Below are 18570 nucleotides of genomic sequence, written 5' to 3'. Positions count from 1 at the left end.
GACACTGGGAGAACGTGCACACTCCACACAGTCAGTCCCCTGAGGCAGGAACTGAACCCGGGTCTCTGGCGCTGTGAGGCAGCAGTGCTAACCACTGTGCCACCGTGCTGAAGCTCTGGAACAAAAATGAAAATTGCTGGAGAAGCTCAGCAGGTCTGGCTACTTCTCCATAGAGAAAGCGTAGTTAACGTTTTTAGTCCAGTTGCTCTGCTTCTTGGATAGCATTCTAAAAGTTCACGCCGTCTATACAATGTTTGATTTTGCAGAGTTGTTCTCTTTCAGATTAAAACTCAAACTGAGGCTCTATTTTGAGAGAATGGCACTATTTTGAAGCAAAATAGGGGAGTTATCCCTTTTATGCTGGATAATAATTATCCTTGAATCAACATTCATAAATAGATTCTCTGATCACTATTCCATTGCTGTTTGAGAGACCCTGTCGAGTGTATATATTGGCTGGCACATTTCAGTCACAATGCTTTAATAAGTAATTAATTGGCTGTTGAGCACTGAGAGATGGTTGTGAAAACTGCTATATAAGATGCAGATCTTTTTGAAAAGAAGGCCTATTTGGAGAGACTGCTTTTCTGAGTGAAATCAAATTAATTACTCAGTGCACTGCAGAGGTCTAGCAGTTTGCAAGTGAAATGAGCCAACTGTGCAACAAACAAATTGTGAGAAACAACTCCCGAACAATCCAGTGGAATCAAACATTGTACTGGCAATTCACGCACTGCATTCAGTGTGCCAACCACCTGGGATTTTAATCCTCATGTCTCATTGTATTTCAGTAATATTCTGTGGGCTTTATTATGTCCAATTGGAAAGGTGAACAGGTCCTTTATTGAAAAGCGCATCCAAAATAAAGCATTCCCTTCGGTATGACACTTAAGCACATTCAAGTATTGGAATGGATCTTCGAGAACCCTGATTCAGTAGTGCTACAAATTGGCCTAAGCTGAAAAATGTAGGTCAGTGATTGGATAATAAATCATTTTTATTTAATAAATAATTAAATAAAGTTAAGTTCTACCCAAGCCAAGGAACAGAACAGCATGTTCCTCATACTCATAATATATTGTAAATGACCTTTTAACAAAACATAATAAAAGCACTGAGGATTAGATTGGCAGATGAAAGCCACTCAACTATGACCCTTATTCTGCATTCCTTCTGAAAAGTATCTAATAAATATTTGAGCCACTGCTTGTTAATAATTAACTATATACTGCATTTATCTTACTCATTGAGCACATTTCCTCAGCTGAATCATTAATTTATTTACTTGCTTCAGGATGGGAGTGAACCAAGACATGCCCAGTCTTGCATTCCTGTTGTTAAATGAATGTTCCAATGATCATCTGAAGAACTTTTAACTGTTGAAGCTTCAGAATCGTGTTAGCATTTTACTGCTGCGATTGAAACCCCTCATGTTCATTACAGTATTATATGGAGGTAAGTGTGAGAATACTTATCAACAGTTGAACTAATTGCCCAATTCCCTGAATCTTTTATTACAGCTGCAGAATCCTGTATTACTAAACCTGCTTGTATGTGGTAAGAGTTAACAGTCAGATTTCAGTTTCACTCAGTGACACTCTGGGCAGAATGTTCAAAAAATTAAAATTATAATATCTCATCCAACTACAATGGATGTTTCATTCAGGATCAGGTTTTAAAAGACTTGTTGTAGCAGAAATAGTTGTAGTCATTGTTAGTTATCTTTCAACTTAAGGATAATGTCTATTTAGAAACATGAGTTTCAGCAATGTGTCTGCATATGACTGAACAGATCAATTCTGAAATTGAAGATCTTGGTGCTCATCTGATAATTGGTCTGCAACGGTGACACGGTGGCTCAGTGGTTAGTACTGCTGGCTCACAGTGCCAGGGACCCAGATTCGATTTTACCCTTGAGTGACTATCTGTGTATAGTTTGCACATTCCCCCCATGTCTTTGTGGGTTTCCTCCGGGTGCTCCAGTTTCATCCCACAGTCCAAAGGTGTGCAGGTTATGTGGATCGGTCATGCTAAATTGCCCATAGTGTCCAAGGATGTATCAGCTAGGTGGATTATCAGGCCATTGGATCTGGGAGGGATGCTGTTCGGAAGGGCAGTGAGAACTGCTTCCTGCTTCCGCGATTCTATGGTCGTGGAATGCAGGATTTCTTTCTGGACACAGATAGACAGAAACCTTTGCATGACTTTTTTTGTTGGAAGCTGATATTTGACTGATTTATAAACAAGAAATTAACCATTTTATGCCCTCACATAATTAAACTGTAATTGTATGGTGCCATTATAGAAATATGTTTAATTTAAAGCTGCTTGCATTCTGAAACACTTGTAACAATGGTAAATGCGGCCAACATGAAGGGACAATGTTTCACCCAGTGGATGAGCACAAATGCTCCTTGTGGAGACACAAAAGGGGTTAAAAAGGTGTAAGAGAAGGATTTGTGACTATTTTTCTTGCACTCCTTTTCATCTGAACCTACTGGGTAACATTTCAAAATGGTATAATACATGCTCATACAAATTTGAATGGAGTAAATAGGAAGGAATTATTTCCACCAGTCATGGAATCCAAAGCAACAGGGGCAACCTTGAAATTAGAGCTGGATTATTCAGAAGGAATCGTGATCAAGGAGTAATTTTTCACACAAAGGAAAGGGAACTAAAAATCTTGACCTGCTTCACCTGTTAACTCGACAGTCGCTGAGGCTTGGTCAATCAGAAATATTTTGATTTTTGTTTGGCAACCAAATGAAGGGCTAAGGAACCATGGTAAGTAAACGTAACTAAGATGCTGATTAACTATCATCAGGTTCATAGGGCTGAATGGCCTCCTCCTATCCCTAAAATCTGCAATGGCTAGTTTTCCTTACAAAACAAGACAGACTTAGTGGATATCAGTATAAATAGGAGATAAAGGTTTTACATTATTGGGATCACATCAGAGTTTTCATTTCTATGTGCTTATTTTTGGGTCCTGTGCATTTTTACATGCATAGTGCCAATATCTGACTGTGTAGATATCCATGATTGAGTATCTTCCCATGAGGAATGAATGGGAATGGCCAACGGTAGTCAAGATCAATGAAAGTTAGGGAGAAGTTAAACACTTAACGAATATATTCTATCTGATTATGAAGTGGTTAAATCCTCCGATTTGTATTAATTGATTTTCCAAGGTACATGTAAGGAATAAAAAATATCCTATGGCCTTTTATGTATATGTTGACTGCAGATAATGAACATGCCCTTTTCAATATATTCTGTAAAATTCCGGTTTTGCTGGACTGTATCAAACAGAACTGCCACCGTGAGATCAAAGGTAAGAGCTACCTCAAAGTTTCCACTTTTCATGCTGTCATTGTCACCAAAAGAAAAATATTCCCTAGTTACCGATAGTAAGCAGCTCTATTTGTAGTGAATGTGCTGATTAGCCCTCATTAAGCCCTGTCCTCTGACCTCTATGTGACCCACTAATTTTAATACATACCCATCGCATGATACATTTACATCAAATTTATTATGATTTTCTTCACACACTCTATAGTGGGTGGCAGAACTTTAAAACTCTTAAAAGTACTCTGGGACAAAGGATTTGTGAAGGCTTCTGCCAGTGACTCTGGATGGTGAACACTCAATCTAATGAATTCAGGAGGTGCAAATTAGATGTTCATGTGGAAACAAAATGAGGCTTAGAAGGAAAGTCTGTCATGACCATTTTTCATGTTATCTTGAGCTGAAAATCTTTTTTGAATGAACAAGTGATTAAAATATAAAAATGATGGTAGGAACATTCGTTGCAGTATATAATGTGATTATCCCCAGGGATTCTCCCACATGTGTAATGTATCTTTGGTAGAAAAACTACAAAAACCTTGGGACAATGATGAAGATGCAACATGAGACTTCATACATGCCAAGGAGCATAAGCAGCATACGAAAGGTGGGGATAAACAATCCCACAATCAGTGGATCAGTTCACAGTTCTACACATTCGGTTGTGAATGTTGTTGGACAATTAAACAACTAACAGGAGGTGGAAGTTCCACAAGTATCCCCATCCTCAACAATGAGGGAATCCAGTGTATATTACAAGAGGTCAGGCTGAAGTATTTGTATCCATGTTCAGCTACAAATGCCAAATAGATGATCCATCTCGGCCCTCTTCAGAGGTTCCCATCTCCACAGATGTCAGTCTTCAACCACTTCAATTCACTCCACTTGATATCAAGAAATGGCTGAAGACATTGGATACTGCAAAGGCTATGGTCTCTGGGACCCTTTTTGTTTGTTATAAATGATATAGATTAAAGTGTGCAGACAATGTTAAGCAAATTTGCAGATGACACCAAGATTGGTAGAGTGGTTAATAGCGAAGATGGTTGTAGGTTACAGGAATATATAGATGGGTTGGTCAGATGGTCAGACCAGTGGTAGATGGCATTAACCCTGATGAGTATGAGGTGGTGCATTGTGGAAGATGAACCAAGATGAGGGAGTATTTAATGAATGGGAAGTAATTGGGTTGCTAAGAAGAAGAGAAGGATCTTGGGAAATATTCACAGATCCCTGAAATCAACAGAGCAAGTGAATAGGATAGTTAAGAAGGCATATGGGACACTTGCTTTCATCAGTCATGGCACAGAGCATAAGAGCAAGGAGGTAATGTTAGAGTTACACAGAACATTGGTGAGGCCACAGCTGGAGTATTATGTGCACTTCTGGTTACCTCACTATAGGAAGGATACAATAGCATCAAAGGGGGTACAGAGGAGGTTCACCAGGATGTTGGCTGATGTGGAGAAATTGAGCTATTAGAAGAGACTATAGGCTTAGATTGTTCTCTTTAGGACAGAGAAGGTTTAGGGGGACATGATTGAAGTGTATGAAATTATGAGGGGTGTGGACAGGGTGAACAGAGAGCAGCTATTCCCTTTGGGTGAGTGGTCAATCATAAGAGGGCATAGTTTCAGGATCAATGACAGAAGATTCAGATGAGATTTGGGGGAAAAAAAATCTACATCAGATGGTGGGAATCTGGAACACATTGTCTGTGAAGGTAGTGGAGGCCAGAAATCTTACAACCTTTTAAAAAAAATTGGATGAGCATTTGAAATATTATAGCATTCAAGGATACAGGACAAGTGGGAAATTGGGATTAGTGCACCTTTAGTACAGTTATGACAGTGCAGACCTGATGGGCCTTTTCTGCATTTTATGAGCCTGTGAATATCTGGCAATAATATTGAAGACATGTTCCAGAAGGCTACCTGATGGAGGGCATCCCCAGTGTAAAGATGGCACTTTATCTCCACAGGACTATGTATTGATCACATTTACCAATATTGCCATAGATGATCTCAGCCACACCAAGCAGAATGGTGAGGATGAGCACAAGTAGATATATCCTTCTAGCTGCATCACTTGCCAGGCTGTTCCAGTACAATTACAATGCTGGCGTCTACCCCACAAAATATAGGACAAGCTCGACTTGGCTAATTACCGACATTTTAGTCAACTCTCAGTCAATAGTAAAGTCATGAAAGGTGTTATTAACAGTGCTATCAGACTTGGGCTAAGAAGTGGCAAATAAAATGCACGTAAGTGCACCTTCAACAAGAGAGAAGCTAACTATTGTATCTTGATTTTCAATGGCATTACAATCACTGAATCCCACAGGATTAACATCCAACAGACCAGTCAGATAAATACTGTGGCTACACAGGTCATAGATTAGGAATGCTGCATTGAGTAACCCACCTCCTACTTCTCCAAATTTATCCCTCATATGCAAGGCACTAGTCATGAGACTGCTATGATACTCTCCACTTGCCTGAATTATTGCAACTGAAAAATGTGTTGCTGGAAAAGCGCAGCAGGTCAGGCAGCATGCAAGGAGCAGGAGAATCAATGTTTTGGGCATAAGCCCTTCTTCAGATTGCTTTTCCAGCAACACATTTTTCAGCTCTGATCTCCAGCATCTGCAGTCCTCACTTTCTCCTAGTTGAATTATTGGAACTCTGACAACACTCACGCAATCTCAATCTTGGGTATGCCTAATACTGGTCTTGGCACACTGTCTTGCATTCTTCATTGAAATGGTTTTAATGATAGTGGTAGAGTGGGGGTTGCAGGGCTATGAGATTGCAGATTGTGGTTGGATGTAATTCTACTGCTACTGATGGCCCACACCTCTCATGGGTTTCCAGTCTTGAATTGCTTGATTTGTTCTAAGTCTGTCCAATTTAGGACAGTAGTAGCACCACACAACCTGATGGAGGGCATCCCCAGTGTGAAGACGGCATTTATTGCCACAGGACTATTTAGTGATCACACTTACTGATACTGCCATGGATGATTTCAGACACTTATATTGCCATGGATGATCTCAGCCACACCAAGTAGAATGGTGAGGATGAAGACAAGTAGATATATCCCTCTTGCTGACGACCCCACCACCTTCCACCGACCTCATTTACTTACTGTCGGATCAGCAGCTCAATTAGGCCTGGTGCTAGCAAGCCACTCTCGGTGATGAACATTAAATTTCTCTAACCAGAGTACATTCTGTGCCTAGGCAACCTACAGTGCTTCCTCCAAGTGCTGTATAACATTGTGGAAGATCTGATTCAACAGTAAAGGATGGTAGTAACCAGAAGGTTTCCTTTCCTATGTTTGCCCTGGTATCAAGAAACTCAGTGTCCTGAATCAATGTTGATAATTCCCAGGGCATCTCCCTCCAAACTATATACCACCGCACCTCTGTTGAGTCTGTCCTGCTGGTGGTTCAGAACATTCTCTAGTATAAGATAAAGGTAAAGTCACCATAGTCTTACCATTCTATTAGAGAGAGAGACTAGTGATGCTTTACCCTGAGGTTCACCATGCCTTAGACAAAGAGTTGAGGAGGAGAGTCCTTCTTGGTGACCTCAGCTTGTACAAGAATTGAACCATACTGTTATGGTAGTGTCCAGACACTAAGGTACAATTACTTTTGAACATGAATGTGTCTGGTTGTCACTTGACTGTCTGAGTGACAGTTCTCCAAATGTAGGTGGACTTGCAAGGTCAACAGAACTCCTTTTAGTGTCACCATTCCCAGTGCACAGATCAGGTGGCCCACCCAGTTTTATTCTTTACAGAGTGTAGAAACTCCAATATAACTGAGTGGATTACTTGACCATCTCAGAAGATAGTGAAGAATCAAGCACTTTTCTTGTGCATCTGGAATCACGTTTAGTTCAGACCAGGTAAGGATGTAGATTTCCTTCCCTCAAGGATATTAATGAACTAGTTGGGTTTTCATGATAATTGATAGTGGTCATATCGTTGCCAATACGCTAGATTTGTGAGCATAATGTGTTAACTATTTTTCAATAATTTTTCTGCATTGTTTAAATCCAGTATAAAAGAAGTTGAAAAGACAGAGGAGTTGATATTGGGATTTTACAACTTTTTTTATTCTGATTTGATCTGCACTTCAGCTGAGATTGATCTAGCAGATGAGAGTGGACAAGTGAAGAATTTATTGCAAAACCAACATTGCTACGCTTCTGACATCCTGGCTGAACGAGCAGTTTATATTCTTCTTGGTGTGAACAGTAAGTAAATTCCACTAAAGAAATAGGCTAGGTAATTACACACAGGTCAGTTGAAAAGGAGAAATGTTCAAAGGTGTAGTAATGGGTAAGGTGAATACTTTGAATTAAGTTTGTTCATTTAAATCTGAACATTTAACAGTGTTCTTTGAGGTACTCCTGTTTTACTGAGAGTGCTGTGAAAGGTTTTACATATTTTTAAAGCATGAAAACCATAGCAAACTTCGGGTATTGGTGAAACATTAACACCTGTTCACAAGTAACATTAGTTATAGAGTTTTACAGCAAAGCAAGGCTAAAAATGACGAATAGTAGAATTTCAGTCAGTCTCAATTTCTGGAAGGAAAACTCAAGGATTCTATTAATCTGTAATGTAACCCTGATAACTAGTACAAAAGTGACACTTGGAAATATCGAAAATAGGAGCAGAAATACACCATTCAACTCTTTGAACCTGCTCCACCATTCAATACAATTGTTCCTGATCATCTAATTCATACCACATGCCTGCTTTCTCTGATATCCTCTGATCCTATTCCATATATGGACTATATCTAACTTATTCCTGAAAACTCTCAACATTTTGGCCTCAGCCACATTCAGTGATAGAATTCCACAGGCTCACAACACTCAAGATGAATAAGGTTTTCCTCCTTTGTCCTAAATTGTCAAGCCAATATCATTAGACTGTGACTCCAGTTCTGGGCTCCCTGATCATTGGAACATCCTTCCTACGTTTACCCTGTTAGAATTTTATAGGTTTCTATTGGATCCCTCCATGCGTCTCCTAAGTTCCAGTGAATATGGTACTAACTGATCCCGTTTCTGTTCGTACATTAGTGCAGCCATCCCAGGGATCAGTTGTGTAAACCTACTTTGCTCCCTCCCTCCAAACCCAGATATCCGTCCTCTGATAAAGAGATAAAAATTGTACAAAACACTCTAGTGTAGTCTCCCTTTGCAGTTGCAGGGACACCCTTGGTCTTGTACTTAAATCCTCTCGCAATGAAGGCCTGCTGTTCCTGCATGCTTACTCTCAGTGACTGGTATACCAGGACACCAAGGATGCGTTGCACCTCCCCTCTTTCCCAATCTATCTCCACTCAGATAATAATCTGCCTTCCTGTTTTTGCAACCAAAGTGGATAACCGCACAATTATCCACTCAATCAATTTTGTCTCAATCACACTGAAGCATCTCTGCATCCTCCTCACAGCTCACCCTGCTGCCAAGGAGCTCTGTAATCAATGAGCAAGACAATTTTACCCTCTGAAGTGAAGGAGAAAAGCAAACGAGGCAACAAAGCAATAATTGTTGGGTTATGAAAGGAAGGGTGGTTTAAAAATCACAATAACTGCTTTGTGCATTGGAAAAGTGTTTTTTGCTCTGAATGTGCATTTTTGTATCTTCTAGAACCAAGCAGGGCATCAACCCCTGTGTACATACCACTACTGAACAATGATAATATAGTCAATTCCAAATTCCTAGGTAGGTCAAAATATTTGTGTTCATTCCTTTCATTAAAAAAGTGGCTCTACTCATCGGTGTATAGAATGAGAATTAATGGAACAATCATACTGTAGCATGTTGTCTTTCAGCTGGTGTTTACAAAATGCCATTTAAGTTGCAACTCAAAGGCAGTGGGGATGTTCTTTAGGTGGCCTAATGTTACACATGGGTTAGGCTGTTTCATCAGACAGTGATCCTCAAGTTGCCAAGGCAGGATATCAGGCACGGTGTTCTGCTGAAGCCCCTGGAAGGCCAAAGGAAGCAAAAAAGCTCTTTCAGTGACTTGAGTTGAGAGGGTGGGGATGGGGGCGGAGGGAGGGTGCATTGGCACTGGGGAGGTTTTAAGGGAGATAGTTGGAGGGTGATGAGCAATTTCCTCCCTGGCACCTCCCAGAGTCTGGTTTGATAGTAGTGGTGGATACCTGGCAGCAATTCATTTGCTACCAACTTCTTTCAGAAACAAGTAAGGGAAACAGGTAGGGTATTATAATTAAAGTCAGTGCAAAAACCAATGAAACTACATTTTTTAAAAAAAGAAGAGATTTCAATGCTCACATTATAAAATTAGTTTTGAAGATTAAGAAAAAAGTTATTTCAGTGTTGCAGAAGGAGATTATTTAGCCCAGCAGGTTTGCACTGGCCTGTTAAATGAGCATTGTTATCTTGTGCCAATCTCCTTTTTTCCAACACTCTTGCACATTATTATCATCTAAATAATCATCTACGTTGAATGCTTCAATTCAATCTTCCTCTGCCATACTTAGAGGTAATGCATTCCAACCCTAACTATTCGCTGAGTAAAAGCCATCACTCACTTTATCCTTGCTGCATTTGCAGATCACTAAATATATTCCTTCTTATGAATGGAAACAGTTTTCTCTGTCTACTCTATCTAACTCGCTCATGTTTCCTCCTAGCTGCCTTTTCTCCAAGGAGAGCAGTCCTGACTTTTTCAGTATGTTTGATAAACGTTAGTCATGACAGGTCTTGCCCTAAATTAAGGATTCAAAATTCAAATAATTATTTGTGAAAAAAACATTGCATATAATTCATGTTTTCAGACATCCTATGGACATAAAAAACATTAACAGGTGATTTTGAAACATTGTCCCGTTGTGTATTGTTTAGCCAATTTGATCATTGTGGGATTCTGCAAACAGCAATGACCAGAATTTTTTTGTAATGTTGCTTTAGTGAAAAATAGTGAATAGGAATCATGCAGCACAAAATCAGGTTCTTTCTCAAAACCTTGCAAGTTTTTTAAACCTGTTAGGCTATAACCTGATGTGATTTTTAACTGTTTAAATTGGAGATCTAGTTCCCTTTTAAAAAGGTCTACCTCCAAAACCATTCCAGATCACAATAAATAAGTAAAATAATGCTTTGTTGTCGCTTCTTCCCTGATGATTTTGCCAGAATTATTATTTCTCTTTGCTGGTAAGAGACATTCTTGCCAACTTTTCACTAATGACTGTCAAAACTTTGCAGAATTTTGAACACCTCTATTAAATATCCCAATAATCTTCTCTCTGCTCAAAGGGACTCTAGTGAAGTTCTCCTTCAGCAAGTGGCTTGAAATCAATGAGTGACCAACCAAATGAAAATCAGTTCCAAAATCACTGATGTCTCCAATAAATGGCAGAGATGACAAAGTCTATCTTATTTAAAATATGTCATCCTCAGCTGGCATTTGGTAGAACTGTGTTTCACCACAATTGATAGGTCTCATAATAAAAGCAAAATAAAGAGATTGATTGCAGATGCAAATCATTTTCTTTGTATTCTTTATCTTACAGCTAAACTTGGAGCTCGACTAGATTCTCTAAGTCAACCCCAAGGAAAAGTAAAGAAGATCCACAAAAATTCTGCATCACCATCTCCCTCACGCTCATCCACCACAGATGGTGAGAAATCTTTCTAACCGCAATAATCCCAGTTCAAACTAAACAAATTAGTCAAAGTAGCCCCTGTTTAAAGCACATTTTTAATATTCATTAATAGGTACATTAGGGACATTCCTCAATAGTGCTGCCAACACTTTGAGTTCATTTACATCTTCGCTTGTTCCCCTGCTGACTCTCTCCTCACCTTTCCTTTCCCAAGCATTTTTCTCACAGTGAGAATTTGGGAAAGGAGACTGTTGAAGAGAAATGATGAATGATTTAGTAGACTTAGTAAGAGCAAATTTTAGGTTCTAATTATGTTCAAGGTTTTTGATTTTAATTACAGGTCAGGTACGTAACCAAAACTGATTGGACATATTTTCTGATGAAAAAGTAATTTGGTACATCTGAAGTTCTAAATGTGGGATAATTGTAATGTTCCTGTTGGCTGTGCTCTGGCCATGTTCAGATGATCAAGGACTGTACTAAATCTAGTTTAATTGTTCACATATTTCTAGCTTGCAGAACTTGCTTCCTGCAGCCTGCTGATTTTAAAAATGTGTTGCTGGAAAAGCGCAGCAGGTCAGGCAGCATCAAAGGAGCAGGAGAATCGACGTTTCGGGCATAAGCCCTTCTTCAGACCTGAAGAAGGGCTTATGCCCGAAACGTCGATTCTCCTGCTCCTTTGATGCTGCCTGACCTGCTGTGCTTTTCCAGCAACACATTTTTAAGCTCTGATCTCCAGCATCTGCAGTCCTCACTTTCTCCCGCCTGCTGATTTTGCCTAGATTGTCACAGTGGCCACTTTTTTTTTCACAAAGTAATTGATTGGGTGTTAAATAGTTTAGGAAGCCCAAGGATATCTCAAATGCGTAGAGTCTAAAACGAAGAGATTTTTTTCTAAAAAAAAAATTAGCAATAGCTCCTTCTCATTCAGCATAAATTGTCCGACTTGGAAAAGTCTACTATTTGAACCAAGGAAATGGTGCCTCTGATCATACTTTCTAAGATTTCAGTATCTCCCAGACTGCTTTGCAGCAAGCAATTTCTGAACAGCAAGGTCCCACAAAAAACAATCAAGGTTTAGATTGTGATTCAGATTAAATGTCAGTCAGTTTAGCTGAAGAACTCCCTTGCACTTTGAATAGAGCCTTGTAATCTTTTATGTCTACCTGATTGGGCCTGGTTTTGGTGTCATAACCTTATTCAAACATACTTCCTGCAATCCTTAGAAGCAGCACATCAAGCTCTAATACAGAATTAAGTCTAACATTTGAAACCTAGAAGTTGACTGTTGAGTAATTAAGCAATTAATTATGGCCAAGTATGATTTATATTCAGCCTTATTGTTTTACAGCAGCTTTATGTTATTGTCGCCTGTCAGGTGGTAATGCTGTTCATATTTTGTCTGTCAGGTAAACAGAACACTTCACCACATGGAAAATGTAAAAATACCTCAACACCTTAATCAGGAGAGCTCTGAGCGTGAAGCACACTCATCGCAATTACTGAAGTTGCATTAATTGCATATCATGATCATTGAAACTATTTTCTGGTCACAAACTTTCTGAAACTGTGGTTTTTCCAGTTTTTCTGCAAGACTAGGAATGGAAATTAATAAGGCACATCAACTTATTTTTTCTTTTCATAACTCATTTACTTGGAGCAGGAATAAAGATCATTTAAAATAAAATTTTAATAGTTTATTGGACAAGTTTGTATTTCTAACCTCCTTAGCTATTGTTCTTCTTTGCTTATAAGCAGAAGATTTTATTTCACCATAGGGGTGGCACAGTGGTTAGCACTGCTGCCTCACAGCGCCAGAAACCCGGGTTCAATTCCCGTCTCAGGCGACTCTCTGTGTGGAGTTTGCACATTCTCCCCGTGTCTGCGTGGGTTTCCTCCAGGTGCTCCGGTTTTCTCCCACAATCCAAAAATGTGCAGGTTAGGTGAATTGGCCATGCTACATTGCCTGTAGTGTTAGGTGAAGGGGTAAATGTAGGGGAATGGGTCTGGGTGGATTGCGCTTCGGCAGGTCGGTGTGGACTTGTTGGGCCAAAGGGCCTGTTTCCACACTGTAAGTAATCTAATCTAATAAGATTAATTAGATAAGTAATCTAATCTAATAAAATACATGGTAGAAAAAGCGCAATACATTTTTTTTGTTTTCTATTGATTTAATAAGGTGCTGACATTATTTAATTAGAAATTCATTTGTGCAAACTGCAAGAGTCTGGGATATAATTATATAATAATTTTTTCAAAACTAGGCGCAAACCTAAGTTGCTTCGAGAGAACTGGTAGAGTGAAGTAACCAGCAAACAGAAAAATTGCCATTTTCAAAATTACTGCTCCCCAACATTACTTATATAGAAGCAAACCACGATGAAGAGAAAATTGCAATGAGGTTTTAACACAGAGCAAAGTAATGATTCTTCCCTCCTTGCTGATGCTGGCTAGACTCGCTATCTTCTCCAGTCTCGTGGGCACTTGACAACTTCAGTCCAGTAGTGAAGGGGTCACATATAGTTTCACAAGATGACTGTCAATAGTACATATTTTTGTCCCACCAACCTGTCACAAACACATTGTCCTATTAATATTTAAAATTATTCCATACTTATCATGATTTTGTCATTAGTATTCTGTAATAATGGATAAAGCCATGACATGTCCAGTAAAGTATGCATTCACTCACCACTTTCAATTTACATTTCTTGCCAGAATTTGTCATGCCTTTTTCAAAATGTGTATGGTAACTCATACAAAGTTTTATTTTGTATCCCTGAGACAGATTTTACTGTGTAATGTTACTTGTTAAAAAAAAAGTCATGTCCTGAAAGTCCCCATTTCAGCTTGTGGAAATAGCAAACACTAATTGTTGTGTGATGGATCCCTTACCACAACTCATCATGGTGTAAAATTCATCAGGCATCCTCTTTCTTGTTCTTGCCTTAAGCAATATGTAGTTCCTTTTTATAGATTGTAGCAACTATGGACAAAGTATGTTGGAATGATAAGCATTGTTAATGAAAGACTCAATATTAGGTGTTACTTCAAGGTCCAAATTGTTCTTTTGCCTATGACATCATAGAAGGCAGTGCTTTCCTCAGCATTAACCCTATCAGATTCTTACAGCTCTTTAGAGGATGATCATCAGATTATAAACTTTAGCAAGGAGGTGATTTCATGGGTTCACATTACTGTTGTATTATGATACTATCTGCACTGGTCATTAATTTCGTTCCAAATAAAATGGTGACCAGGAAATTGGTCATATCATAAGCTGTCTTTCCCAACAAGTATTTAACTGCTGTTAGAACCAGACCAGAGGCCTGTGATCAATGGAGTGCCACAAGGATCGGTGCTGGGTCCTCTACATTTTGTCATTTACATAAATGATTTGGAGCATAAGAGATACAGTTAGTAAGTTTGCAGATGACACCAAAATTGGAGGTGTAATGGACAGCGAAGAGGGTTACCTCAGATTACAACAGGTTCTGGACCAGATGGGCCAATAGGCTGAGAAGTGGCAGATGGAGTTTAATTTAGATAAATGTGAGGTGCTGCATTTTGGGAAAGCAAATCTTAGCAGGACTTATACACTTAATGGTAAGGTCCTAGGGAGTGTTGCTGAACAAAGAGACCTTGGAGTGCAGGTTCATAACTCCTTGAAAGTGGAGTTGCAGGTAAATAGGATAGTGAAGAAGGCGTTTGGTATGCTTTCCTTTATTGGTCAGAATATTGAGTACTGGAGTTGGGAGGTCATGTTGCGGCTATACAGGACATTGGTTAGGCCACTGTTGGAAAATTGCGTACAATTCTGGTCTCCTTCTTATCGGAAAAATGTTGTGAAACTTGAAAGGGTTCAGTAAAGATTTACAAGGATGTTGCCAGGGTTGGAGGATTTGAGCTATAGGGAGAGGCTGAACAAGCTGGGGCTGTTTTCCCTGGAGCATTGGAGGCTGAGGGGTGACCTTATAGAGGTTTACAAAAGGGGCATGGATAGCATAAATAGACAAAGTCTTTTCCCTGGGGTCGGGGAGTCCAGAACTAGAGGGCATAGGTTTAGGGTGAGAGGGGAAAGATATAAAAGAGACCTGAGGGGCAACATTTTCACACAGAGTGTGGTACGTGTATGGAATTAGCTGCCAGAGAAAGTGATGGTGGCTGGTTCAATTGCAACTTTTAGGAGGCATTTGGATGGGTATATGAATAGGAAGGTTCTGGAGGGATATGGGCCGGGTGCTGGCAGGTGGGACTAGATTGGGTTGCGGTATCTGATCGGCATGGACAGGTTGGACAAGGGTCTGTTTTCGCACTGTACATCTCTATGACTCTTAAAAACATACTTCTTAGTAACCAACCTAAAGGTGTGAAGCCTAAGGAATTTTATCTTATTGTTGAAACAAATTTAAAGATTGCATTTTGCACACTTCAACACTGACAGTTGACACAAGAAACCAAACTTAGAAGGGAATAGCAATTTATACATGAGAAGTATCTGCTCATTTGCTGAGCAATAGTTAATATGGAGATGCAGCCATCACTGTTAACTGTGAAACTTAAACTCAGACCAGGCAGGTAGACTCTGATTGGTCAGGATATTGACAGAACAATCTCTGCTACATTCCCTTATGGCAATAAATTGGTCCTTGCAGAAAATAATTGGCTATTTTAAGAGTTAACTACAATTTTGTTCATTGGAATATGAGGAAGAATGAGGAGGTCATTGCACTGGTGTCAGGTTTTTTCCTATTCGTACAACCTCCCACTGTAAAGTGATAAAGAAATCATTCAAGGAATAACTAACGTGATTTTAAGAACCAAAAAACCGAAGTGAGCATTTGGAACAGTTCACGCAATTCACAACATACAGAAATTTTTGAAGATGCGATGCTGATTGCAAAACCATCAATTCAGAAAAAAGTCAGTAATGTCAACTCTTCACTACAAATCCATTTGCACTGAAAGATGTTTTTAGAAAAATGGAGAATGCGTTATGAAGACTTACTTCCAGGGTATTTGCGAACGAAGAATTTACGGATTTCGTCATATACAAATATTAGAATTGCAAAAGGTACCGCGACAAACCAGTACTGAAACCTGAAAAGAATAGAAGTATTTAGCATTCGAATTTATACCATGTAATTAAACATTTAGAGCTCTTAGTACAAAACTGAACAATAAATGCAAATTGTTTGCGAGTACAGAATCAAAGGGAAGCAGTGGCACTGGCCAATCCTATGGGAATGTATGTTCCAATACCACTTGGAAAATGGTGAAATATAGAGTCGTACGGCACAGAAACAGACCCTTCAGTCCAACTAGTTCATGCTGACCATAATCCTAAACTAAACTAGTCCAACTGCCTGGGCTTGGACCATATTCCTCCAAACATACCTTATTCATGTACTTACCTAAATGTATTTTAAAATGTTGCAACTGTACCCACATCCACCACTTCCTCTGGAAGTTCATTGAATTTAATAAAAGCCTGGAATAAAGAGCTGCCAACTGTCATAAAAATGTAATGTCCTTAAAGAGAGGAAATCTCCATCCTTATCCAGTCTGGCCTGCATGTGACTCCAGAAAAACTGCAAATTGGTTGACACAGAATTACCCTCTGGGCAATAAATGTTGGCCCAGCCAGTGCCAACCCCATCAAAAGCAGTCAAGCTTTTAAGTGTATTTTTGGTTTCTGTATAATGGTTTCATAAAAATTTATTGAATATCACTCAGTGCCTGATTGCAAACAGGGCAACATTTAAAATGTTATGATGTTTTCAACAGTACTAATTTCACTTGTCACCAAGTGGTGATACCTACTTTACAAAGGTTTGATAACAGTCAAAATGGGCCACACTCCGCAACAAAATATGGTTGTCTGTCCTTCACATAATTGTACTTCATAAAGTCTTTTCAAACAGCTTTGTAGCTGCAGATCTTAGAGTTCTGTTACAAATGGGCTGAAAAATCCATCTACTTGGTTTTGAAACTTGGATTTGTACGAGCTTTCAACAAGGAATTAATCAACTGCTTTTGGAATTGGAACAAGTTAGAACTTTCTAATGCTTTAATCATTAGTTGAGATATTTTAAAAATCATTTTTTAAGGTTTTTATTGTTTTCCAACTGGTCACCTTCCTGCCACATTCACGTAAAGTTCCTTTTACAATAAAATAATTTGAGTCTCAATCAGAGCTCCTTACACAATATTGCTCCTAGACAAAGCAACATAATTTTACAAAAATTGAGATACATTCTCAAAATATTGCAGAAAAAAAATCTCAGCGTTCAAACAACACTAATGTGATTTCCTCACCTGAGAAAGGTGAAGTGAAGGTTATTTTGCATCCCAGGAACATAACATAGCAAAAGTGCAATGCCAACTTGAGAGAGAAGACCGATCCAAAGCATTTTATTTCTAGAAATTAAAGACAACATGACTGGTTTAGAAGCTTTAAAACAAAATAATCCTACTACCCACTGACCTCACTACCTCCCTGTGTCACTTCCAATTTACATTCTCAGAATCACATCCCTATTTGTGGTATTTGTGCGATTACTCCTGAATCCCCCTCTATTTAACTGTCGCAGGAAAAGCATCACCCCATAAACAGTTTGGCAATAAATTCTGCACAAGCTCCAGATAATAATTGTACTGCCCTTGTCAGTGTTGATCCGAAACTTAATGTTAATTTTTCAAACTTCCTTTGTTAACAGCAACTTGGTCATTTGTAACTTTAATATATTATGTGATTCAAAAGTGTAATAATCTAAACAATGCAAATGTTACAGAAAACCTAGTGACCTACCCAAATATACCCTGCTGGAAAATAGAGTTCCGTCTGGTTTTACGAATGATTAAGTCAGCAAGCTGTTCGATAACAATTCCAACAAAGAAAGCAGTGTAGCAGGTCCACTCCACATGCAGCCTCTGTTGATAGGTCTTTTGGAAAAGAGAATCAAATGTTTAACAGATGTGTCTTAGACAGAGCTTTACCTCAAAGCAGTAGTTTCCCAATCCCACTTCATTTCATATTGACTTGGCCATCCATTTGCTTGCAATGGAGGAGGAGCACATTGGCCAAGGCAAAATTGAAGGAAGGCCTTAAGGTAGTGAGATTCAAAAGGCACAAAGGTCTCTCCTGCAAAGTGTATTCGAAGGAGAGTGGGGCAACAACCTTGGAAACTTGGGAAGTTGGCAATCATGGTTTTTCTGACTGTGGAATCTTGCACAATTCCAAAAAGGTGATCTATCTGAATGTGGCAGAGTCTAAAGTTAAAACAGTGCCAACCCACTACAAATGGTACCAATGTGTTCCCAAGGAAACAAGTCTCTCTGAACTCACCTTGAATGCTGATGCCTCCTTGTTCATGTTTTAGGGAAAGCAGCTGCTACCAGCATCAAGGGATCTGTACTAACCTTGGGAGAGGAGGATGGAACACCAAAGGGTGCAGTATCAGATATTCACTCTGCACCTAGCACTAGCACAGATACACACAACTCAGTCAGTACACCTGATTCAGCTGTAAAGGATCCATGCACTGGTGCAAGCACAT

General features: G+C 39.2%; 2 protein-coding genes across 12 annotated transcripts in view; one reads left to right on the top strand and one right to left on the bottom strand.

Moving 5' to 3' along the window:
- Nucleotides 1-18570, bottom strand: part of LOC122540695 (potassium-transporting ATPase alpha chain 2-like) — an 85246-nt gene that overhangs the window by 9666 nt on the left and 57010 nt on the right. For 8 of the 9 annotated variants that reach the window (XM_087976435.1, XM_043676800.2, XM_087976433.1 and 5 more), the window contains 4 exons: nt 17823-17956; nt 17330-17431; nt 16020-16111; nt 13441-13579 (listed from right to left, as the gene is read on the bottom strand). In XM_087976435.1, the coding sequence (XP_087832561.1) occupies nt 13551-13579; nt 16020-16111; nt 17330-17431; nt 17823-17956 (357 nt within the window). In that variant the 3' untranslated portion in view covers nt 13441-13550. Of the gene's footprint in view, nt 1-13440; nt 13580-16019; nt 16112-17329; nt 17432-17822; nt 17957-18570 lie in introns of those variants that run through there. The other variant, XM_043676801.2, reaches the window with a different exon arrangement.
- LOC122540698 (uncharacterized protein CXorf65 homolog) lies at nt 44-14539 on the top strand. 3 transcript variants are annotated; one of them, XR_015751999.1, is made up of 6 exons: nt 44-1455; nt 3251-3337; nt 7500-7616; nt 10919-11026; nt 12421-13082; nt 13114-14539. XR_015751999.1 is itself a non-coding variant. In XM_043676807.2 (6 exons), the coding sequence occupies exons 1-6, from the start codon at nt 1431-1433 to the stop codon at nt 12471-12473; spliced, it is 465 nt and encodes a 154-aa protein (XP_043532742.1). In that variant the 5' UTR covers nt 49-1430; the 3' UTR covers nt 12474-14539. The 3 variants fall into 3 exon arrangements, 1 of the variants encoding a protein (XP_043532742.1); XM_043676807.2 differs by adding an exon at nt 9027-9101 and having other exon boundaries at nt 49-1455; nt 12421-14539; XR_015752000.1 differs by lacking the exon at nt 3251-3337 and adding an exon at nt 9027-9101 and having other exon boundaries at nt 50-1455.

Source organism: Chiloscyllium plagiosum, unplaced genomic scaffold, assembly GCF_037043375.1.
Source record: "Chiloscyllium plagiosum isolate Xiang-an unplaced genomic scaffold, Cpla_swu_hap1 HiC_scaffold_29, whole genome shotgun sequence".
In the NCBI taxonomy this organism is placed as follows: domain Eukaryota; kingdom Metazoa; phylum Chordata; class Chondrichthyes; order Orectolobiformes; family Hemiscylliidae; genus Chiloscyllium; species Chiloscyllium plagiosum.
The sequence above is the reverse complement of the archived record's forward strand: the minus strand, read 5'-3'. Positions and strand labels throughout refer to the sequence as shown.

Bases quoted from the DNA above. Each gene is read 5' to 3' on its own strand.
- LOC122540698 (XM_043676807.2), top strand. From the start codon at position 1,431: ATGTTCATTACAGTATTATATGGAG. The intron at 1,456-3,250 runs GTAAGTGTGAGA...TGTTGACTGCAG, and splicing joins CATTACAGTATTATATGGAG to ATAATGAACATGCCCTTTTC. The intron at 9,102-10,918 runs GTAGGTCAAAAT...TTTATCTTACAG, and splicing joins AGTCAATTCCAAATTCCTAG to CTAAACTTGGAGCTCGACTA.